Source organism: Micromys minutus (assembly GCF_963924665.1).
Source record: "Micromys minutus genome assembly, chromosome: 24".
NCBI classification, from domain to species: Eukaryota; Metazoa; Chordata; class Mammalia; order Rodentia; family Muridae; genus Micromys; species Micromys minutus.
This window is the reverse complement of record NC_137959.1, coordinates 45,324,986-45,334,347: the sequence shown is the minus strand read 5'-3', so window position 1 is coordinate 45,334,347 and position 9,362 is coordinate 45,324,986. Positions and strand designations below refer to the sequence as shown.

General features: G+C 50.8%; 1 protein-coding gene across 4 annotated transcripts; it reads right to left on the bottom strand.

Moving 5' to 3' along the window:
- Positions 1 to 232: 232 nt before the first annotated feature.
- Positions 233 to 9,362, bottom strand: TUBB3 (tubulin beta 3 class III; the record flags this gene model as incomplete). 4 transcript variants are annotated; one of them, XM_080936853.1, is made up of 4 exons in its annotated part: positions 233 to 1,308; positions 2,664 to 2,839; positions 3,234 to 3,346; positions 9,306 to 9,362. In XM_080936853.1, the coding sequence occupies 4 exons, from the start codon at positions 9,360 to 9,362 to the stop codon at positions 233 to 235; spliced, it is 1,422 nt and encodes a 473-aa protein (XP_080792979.1). The 4 variants fall into 4 exon arrangements, with proteins under 4 accessions (XP_080792979.1, XP_080792980.1, XP_080792981.1 ...); XM_080936854.1 differs by having other exon boundaries at positions 2,664 to 2,774; positions 3,238 to 3,346; XM_080936855.1 differs by having other exon boundaries at positions 2,664 to 2,769; positions 3,296 to 3,346.

The window sequence follows — 9,362 nt, the reverse complement described above, 5'->3', positions numbered from 1 at the left end:
AAGAAGCAACAGACAGAGGTGGCTAAAAGGGGAGGAGCCAAGTGGACTCACTTGGGGTGGGGGGTGGCCATAAATACTGAAGGACTTTAACCTGGGAGCCCTAGGGTGCCCTAATGAGCTGGTGGTAAGCAAAGCTGGGGGTAGTGTCAGTAGCTAGATGGCTCTGGGGAACAGATGCTGCTTGTCTTGGCCCTGGCTGCCACTTGGCCCCACACCCCAGCTGCAAGCAACTTCATTTGGGTCCCTGGGCTTCCGATTCCTCATCATCATCTTCATACATTTCCCCCTCCTCCTCTGCGGTGGCATCCTGGTACTGCTGGTACTCAGACACCAGGTCATTCATGTTGCTCTCCGCCTCGGTGAACTCCATCTCATCCATGCCCTCGCCCGTGTACCAGTGAAGAAAGGCTTTGCGCCGGAACATGGCTGTAAACTGCTCTGAGATGCGCTTGAACAGCTCTTGGATGGCTGTGCTGTTGCCAATGAAGGTGGATGACATCTTGAGCCCTCGGGGTGGGATGTCACACACGGCGACCTTCACATTGTTGGGGATCCATTCCACAAAGTAACTACTGTTCTTACTCTGGATGGCCAGCATCTGCTCATCCACCTCCTTCATAGACATGCGCCCACGGAAGACAGTGGCCACGGTCAGGTAGCGGCCGTGGCGTGGGTCGCAGGCAGCCATCATGTTCTTGGCGTCAAACATCTGCTGGGTGAGCTCAGGCACGGTCAGGGCACGGTACTGCTGGCTGCCCCGGGCTGTTAGCGGGGCAAAGCCGGGCATGAAGAAGTGCAGGCGGGGGAAGGGCACCATGTTGACAGCGAGCTTGCGGAGGTCAGCGTTGAGCTGACCAGGGAATCGGAGGGAGGTGGTGACTCCGCTCATGGTGGCAGACACAAGGTGGTTGAGGTCCCCATAGGTGGGTGTGGCCAACTTGAGGGTGCGGAAGCAGATGTCGTAGAGGGCTTCATTGTCGATGCAGTAGGTCTCATCCGTGTTCTCCACCAGCTGGTGGATGGACAGGGTGGCGTTGTAGGGCTCCACCACAGTGTCCGACACTTTGGGTGAGGGCACCACGCTGAAGGTGTTCATGATGCGGTCAGGGTACTCCTCCCGCACCTTGCTGATGAGCAGGGTACCCATGCCGGAGCCCGTGCCCCCACCCAGTGAGTGTGTCAGCTGGAAGCCCTGCAGGCAGTCACAATTCTCACACTCCTTCCGCACGACATCCAGGACTGAGTCTACCAGCTCGGCACCCTCGGTATAGTGCCCTTTGGCCCAGTTGTTGCCAGCACCACTCTGACCTATAGAGAGAGAAGAGGCAGGTAGCAGACAAGGTAGAGGGTCTACAGTGCAGAGACCTCTAGGACCTGCCAGCCCCTCTCCCCCAGAAGAAAGCTGGTCCCCTTGTATTCTATAAAATGTACACAGTGTATAACACACCTTCTCACTCCACCTTGGCATCTCTGTTGGGTGCAGGCATCACAGCTGCAGAGGCTCTGAACAGGGAATGGAGAAGCTCAAGGACAGCCTAGGTAAATAGGCCGCCTTCACTCGCTAGCTCACCTTTCCAGCCATTGGTCTGCTGAGACTTTGAAGGGAGACGAGGGTTGTCCCTTATTCAGGCACCATGCCAGCTGTCCTAACCCCTCTAAGGCAGCTTCTCCTCTTTTCCAGAACAAAACGAATCACTGTGCAGTTACTGTAGCTGAGGACTGGCTAAGAACTGGCACTTAGTGGTCTAGTCGAAGATCTTTAACCGCATTTGTTTATTTAGAGAGAGAGAATATGTATGTAGTGGTTACATGTGAGTGTGTGTGGGCCAAGGCACACATGTGAAGGTCTGGTTACATGTGTGAGTGTGTGTGGGCCAAGGCACACATGTGAAGGTCTGGTTACATGTGTGAGTGTGTGTGGGCCAAGGCACACATGTGAAGGTCAGAGGGCAACTTAAAGAAGTTGGTTCTCTTTCTGACACTAGTGTCTCAAGGACTGAACTCAGATCATCAGGGTTGACTGAGCATCTTACTGGCTCATGGCCCTAGGGTCTTGAAAGCAGAAATGAAGTGAGCCTGTCTTCCTGTGTCAGTGTGAGCATTAAAAAACCTCTCACTGCTCATAGGCTGAAGGAGCATACTGACTCCTTTATTCTTTTTTAAGATCCATTTACTTATTTCATGTATGTGAGTGCACTGTAGCTGTCTTCAGACACACCAGAAGAGGGCATCAGATCCCATTACAGATGGTTGTGAGCCACCATGTGGTTGCTGAGATTTGAACTCAGGACCTCTGGAAGAACAGTCAGTGCTCTTAACCACTGAGCCACCTCTGCAGCCCCAATCCTGACATCTAAAGACATGCTCATATACTCAAGTCCCTCCAGAGACCCTGGATTTGTCTGCATAAATCTGTGACACTTCCTAGTCTGTGTTTTGTTTCTCATATTTTGTAAAATATGCAAGAGGGATTATGTCTCTACACAGAATCCTTCCTCTGGACCTCCAATGCCCGTCGTAAAATGGGAAGGTTACGCTCACCCTCCAGGGTCCCAGGGAACAGTAGTTGACTTTGTCCCCTTCAGACATTCTGCCTGTGTGTGCCCACCTGGCTTCTTCAGGACCAGGTCTCTGCCATCAGAGGCTAGAGCAAGGGAACTTACCAAAGATGAAGTTGTCAGGCCTGAACAGGTGTCCAAAGGCCCCAGACCTAACGCTGTCCATGGTTCCAGGCTCCAAGTCCACCAGAATGGCTCTGGGCACATACTTGTGAGCTAAGGGGCAAGAGAATTCAGTGATGAGTAAAGAGCCAAGGGCTCTATCTACTTCCCTCTGAACCCTGCCCCCAGCTTGCCAGTCTCCTGCTGTTACCCGAAGGGCTGGAACTTATACCATAGGCATGGACCTATGGTCAGCTCTGACCTGGCCATGGTGTGATGATGGTTAACACAAGGACGGTAGGCTCAAGTCATAACCTCTACAGTGCTGGTTAAGACTGTACCAGTTACCTTCAACCAAGTCCCCATTGTCTAGTCTCCTGCCTGTCCCTAGACTACATAAGGCCACTGCCACCCTTGAAAATATTTGCATCTAACGCTGTGGTAGCCACTCTATCCTGTCAATTTGGATGCCTCGTTTGCAGTCACACCTGCCAGCCTCTTGGTTAATGAAGTGAGGCGGAGATGTAGACGCTAGGGCTCTCTTTGCCAGGGTCCGGATGGGTGTGGAGGTACTCACAGGAGGCCTCATTGTAGTACACGCTGATGCGCTCCAGCTGCAGGTCCGAGTCCCCCACATAGTTGCCGCTGGGGTCTATGCCATGCTCGTCGCTAATGACCTCCCAGAACTGTGTGAGAAGGGCAGGAAAAAGTTCACTAGACACTCGAGAGTCTACTGGACCTTTGCCCTTCTGACGTCTTAAAGTTCTCGGTGTGAACGTTAGAACTCTGGGGTCTTCCTGGGTCCAACATAAGGCTTTATAAGAGTGGATATGCACACCTGCTCTCTGCTAACATTATCAGGGCCCCAGAATGGACTGGGACTCAAGACACAGGTGGGTTCTGCACAGATACCTGCGTATGCCTGTAGACAAATGCAGGTATCTCCAGGAGTCATTTTTATCCTTTTCAGGAAAGGGAACCGGAGGCACAGAAAAGGCAGAAAGCTGCCCAGAGCAGGTGGGACAGAGATCAGACCCAGCATCAGGTTCTCAGCCGTGCCAGGACAGGCCATGTACCCTGAGAGTCCATCCTGTGAGCTGTCTCATCGGCCTCAGGCGATGTGACACACAGGTAGATCTGTGGCAGACCATGGGCGTGTCCAGCAGCAGAATGGCTTGTCTGAGGTCTTACCCTGTATCCGAGAACCTGGTCATACCCAGGACCGTGGGCTCACTAGCTGTTACACTCAGGACTGTGGGCTCACTGTTACACTCAGGACTGTGGGCTCACTGTTACACTCAGGACCGTGGGCTCACTAGCTGTTACACTCAGGACCGTGGGCTCACTGTTACACTCAGGACTGTGGGCTCACTGTTACACTCAGGACTGTGGGCTCACTAGCTGTTACACTCAGGACCGTGGGCTCACTGTTACACTCAGGACTGTGGGCTCACTGTTACACTCAGGACTGTGGACTCACTAGCTGTTACACTCAGGACTGTGGGCTCACTAGCTGTTACACTCAGGACTGTGGGCTCACTGTTACACTCAGGACTGTGGGCTCACTGTTACACTCAGGACTGTGGACTCACTAGCTGTTACACTCAGGACCGTGGGCTCACTGTTACACTCAGGATTGTGGGCTCACTGTTACACTCAGGACTGTGGGCTCACTAAGCCGCTACACTCAGCCCCTCATGCAGGAACACAATGCAGCCATCACTTCATTGAGGCAAGAGCGTGGCCTAAGTTGCAGGGTCATAGTTGTCCCCTAGGGGCATAGTGTGTTTTGGTGTTCCCTCTATACAATGGGCCAACTGCACGACAGCAGGCTCTTGTGAGAACACCCGCCTTCTGCAGGAGAGAGCAGAGGAACAGCTTGGCAGATAATCGGGAGCCAGGGAGGGAGGGGATAAAAGGGCTGCCCCCCCCCAGACTCTTTATCAGGACACACAGACTGCCCGGCCTGCCTCCTTGGGCTCTGAGATCCCTCTAGAGACAAAAGGCCTCTCTGTGGGGAGAAAACTGCTTATGGCTGAAAGGCAGTTAGAAAACAGTGTGCAGGTGCCTGTCCCAGAGTGTGGTCTTGTGCTGAGAGGGAGACTTTCCACTGTCAACATTTTGGTGCCATTGGATTTTTTTTCTTTGTTGTGTGGACATTAGCTTTTATTTTAAAAAATATTAGTAAAAAATAATTTTTAAAAAAGATTTATTTATTTATCTACACTGTAGCTGTCCTCAGACACACCAGAAGAGGGCATCAGATCCCATTACAGATGGTTGTGACCCACCATGTGGTTGCTGGGAATTGAACTCAGGACCTCTGAAAGAGCAGTCAGTGCTCTAACCACTGAGCCATCCCTCCAGTCTGAAGGATATTTTGAAGTGGGCTGGAGATATGGCTCAGCAGTGAAGAACACTTGCTGCTCTTCCAGAGGACCAAGGATTGGTTCACAACACGTGGCAGCTCACAGTCCTCTGTATTCCAGGGTCAGGGGATGCAGCACCCATTCTGGTGCAGACACTTGAACATGCATGGCACACAGACTTACCACAGGCCAGATACCCGTACTCATAAAACAGTTTTGTAATCTTTCAAAAAATTATTCAAAAGCCTAAAAACAGCCTTAACGGATCATCATTCTAGAACATACAGGAATCTGACAACTCTTTCTGAGGGACCCATCCAGAAGCTGTCCCTCATCGAAAGGATTTCCTCTTTTGTGCATTTTTTTAACTTACCAAGCAGGTTTATATATTAAATTCTCAATCCACAAACCCTCTACACAATAAGCTCACAACCCATGGGCAAAGATAAAACTGCCCATCTATATGAGATAGAAACCCTTAGAAATAATAATAGCAACCTCATCAAGCTAGAAATGCACAGAGAAACACACATCTGCCTCCATCTCTGTTCCTCACAGAGAAACACACATCTGCCTCCATCTCTGTTCCTCTCAGAATTCCTCTGCTTTTGTGTATTTTTAAATTTTTATTTTATTTTCAATGTGTGAGTGTGTCTGAGTGTGGGTAAGTATGGGTATGTGTATGTGTGTGTGCACACATGTGGTGTTCTTATAGATGACTCAAGTTCAATTCTAAGCCCCACCCACATGGTGTCTCACAAATGTGTGTAATTCCAGTTTCAAAAGTCTGATACTGTCTCTGACCTGTATTTGAACCAGGCATGCACACACATACACACACTTTTTAAATTAAATATATACATTTTAAAATTAATATATATGGTAGAATACCATATCTGTGGTGTTCTTTTTATTTTATTATTATGTTTTCAGATCAAAAAGCAATCTTGTCAATCCTCCTGCCTCAGCTTCTCCAGTAACTGAAACTATGAGTGTGCAGCAGCACACTCAGTTCTTGCACGCTTAGTTCTCAGTACATTTCAGATTTTGTCTCATTTGCTCTTCTGGAGAACAAACCTAACAGCCTCTTACATGATAGACACATGTTCTAGCCACATCTCTAGCAGCTGATATTCCAGTTTTTATGTGAGAAAGATATTAACAATTGCATTTGTAATTTACAAATAATAAAATGTGATAAAAAAAAATCTTCCCAGGTCCAGTAGTATACAGTAGTAGGATCATGAGTTCAGGACCAATCTGAGCTACACACTGAAATGCTAACATAAACTAACTCACAAAAAAAAAAAAAAAACAAAAAAAAAACAAAAACAAAAAACAAAACAAAACAAAAACTTATAAGAAAATCTTACCACATAGATAGAATATTTAATATGTAATGAATATAATCATTTAAATGAAGTAACACCGCTACAGAAAAGAAAGCCACCCGGTGGGTGTAGTGAACCCAAAACCTATCTGACTGAGCTTCCCTTAGCCCCCAGACTCCAGACTGCAAACCCGGAGTCGCTGTCCGCGGTGCTGACCCTCTTGGGGAGAGGGTCGCTGCCGACAGAAGGGTAATGGGACATGAACAGAAGCAGAGTTAGGGTGTGGCTCCCAAAGACAGGACCAAGAGCCCCCTAAGATGTCCAGTTCCCTAAAACTCTCAGCACCCTTCTCACCAGGCCCACTGGCGCTCAGGTGGGCCACGCCCTTCAGAGACTTCTACTGGGATGGGTGTGTTCTGGCGGCCAATGGGGCATGGACTGGAGGTGTAGACAGAAGCTCCATAAAGACACTTTCCACCTCTTTATAGGAGAATGCATCTAGGATCTCAGGTCCTAACAAAGGGGGCAAACAAAGGGTGGGCCAGTCACATCTGCTCCTGTTGGTGGGGGCACATGTCACCACCCGACTTAACACATCTGCACACACCCAGACTAAAATCCCTGCCTTGCCCCAAATCCATGGTGTCATCCTAAGCAAGTGACTCAGCTTCCAGAACCTTCTTCTTTCTCAGCCTTATGAGATGGTGACACCCATACCGCACACTCACAAGGTGTGATCGTGCACCCGCCTGGTGCTCTAACACACTCACAGGGGGTGAGAGCCTTATGAATTGCTAATGCCTCCTTTCTCCTGCTTCCAAGCATTTTCTCCTGGTTTCCCACTTCTATCCCGGTCTCCGCCTCACCCATACGTCTACACAACCACCGCTCTGAAGGCAGCAGCCCTTTGTGCTAAGACAAGCACCATCCAAAGACCTACGAGCACAAAAGCCGCCCTGCGTGTCCACCCCCTCAGTAGCTGCAGGTGGCAAGGAAGAACTTTCCCCACTGTAGCTTGCAGCAGGGACCCTAAAGCCAGCAACAAAAATAGGAAGGAAATCTGGCCAAGGAAGTTTAATTTCGCCTGGGGCAGACACTAAGCAGGTAAATCCCACAGGGCCTGGGCCTTCAGTCTGGTCTCTGGGAGATCTTCCAGGGCAGAGGGCTGGACAGACACTGCTGCTAAAATGCCTTGTCCTCGTTACTACGAAGGGAGCTGGTGGGAACGGGAGACACCCCTCTTCAGGAGACTTACTTATTACTTGCATTGTTTAAAAGAACCAGCATTCAAATGTTAAACATTCATAAATTTAAAAAAAACCCTAAATATTAAAAAATGGGCAAGCCAATGGGCCGCAGTGCTGAGAAGTGGATCAGACCTCAGCCCGGTCCAGCATTCAGGCACGTTCAGCAGTCATAGCAAGGAGCCTGGGCGTGGACCCGACTTCTAGGCCCTTACTAACCAGGAGACCCCGAGAGCACAATACAGCGCAGTTCCAGCGAGGTCCCTCCCCCACTCACCCCTTGCCTTTGCAGAGCAGATGTTCAGGGACGGCCTGGCACCTGTGACCACATTAATGAGCCCTCACCCTCCCTTCAGGCCAGGACAGCTGTCAGTGATCGTCCCAGGAGTCCTGATTTGATCTGGAGCTCCTGCCTTAGGGTTCCTCTGTAAGCCCCCTACCCTCCACAACCCAACCCCACCCACATTTCCCTTTTAGGATAGAAACAGCTGTCTCCTCTGTGATCAGGGAGTCTCTCTGGTGCTGTTTCCCTCCCCCTTTAACTAGAGGAACCTCCACCCTAGAGCCAAACTTGTAATTTACATGTCAGCCACGTGACTGGCCCAGCCCGTTGTAATTAGCTTTTTTGTTCCTGCCTGGTTTCTATGGTAACAGCCTCCAGAGGTACTCTTTGCTTCGTCCCCTCCCTCCCAGGACCTGTCTACCCAACCTCCTCCTTTGGGAACTAGCTACACACCATCCCTAAACTACGTCCAGCATCCATCTGGACAAAGCTCTGTTTCATATTGTTCAGAAGGGAGAAGATTGAGGTGGCTGACCCCACCCACTCAAACGCAACCCAGCCCGAGGCTGGGCTTAGGCAGGAATCAAGTGGTTCAGTCTTCCACTTGCTGTGACCTTGGGTAAGGAACAGCCTCCTAGGACTTGGAAACAGGACAGCTACCTCACTAATGGTAGCAGGATTGCGGAGTCACTGCACCCCTCCCCCTCCGGTTTTGTTGTTTTGTTTTTTTCCTCTGGCCTCGGTTTCAACACCTAGAGATGGGCTAACAATCAAGGGGAAGTTGAGCTTTGTTCTGTGCTCAATCCCATCTGGGAAGCCTTGGGAGAGCACAGCTAGGGATGGGAAATTCGCACAGATAAGAGTCCAGTTCTGGATCAAGGTCATTGGCTTCCAGGCCGAACTCCTCCAACAAAGGGACAGGGTGGGGCAAGGAAACAAGGTGAGCTGAGCAAGGTTGGGGATGTGAGGGCGGCCTTGCTCCCTGAAGGCCGTCTAGTTCTCCTGTGGGGATCCCAGCATGTACAGTCATTATGGTTTTAGGGGAGAGCCCCACCCAAAGTTGCCCGACACACCCATCTTACTCAAGGCTTAAGTGGCAGTCTCAAAGAAGGCCACGCCCAGCCGGCGCCCCCCAACCACATCCCTTGTACCTGATGGTACCATGCTGTGCGGGGGTGAGCAGAATGGATGGAAATGAGTCAGAAGGGTTACCCCCAGCTTTCCGCTGCAACCTGGGCGCAAAGCAGAGTGACGCGAGTGAGGGGAGCCGATTGGGGACCCCGGGGGTCCCAGGAGCCGGGCAAGGGGCTGGGCTCTTCCCTTTGTTCCGCTGGCGGGTCCTAGAGCCGCCTTTTTCTCCCTCCCTCCCAGGGGCTGGCGCTCGTGGGGACGCAGGACGCCGGACGGCTCAGCCTCACCTTGGCCCCTATCTGGTTGCCGCACTGGCCGGCCTGGATGTGGACGATCTCCCTCAT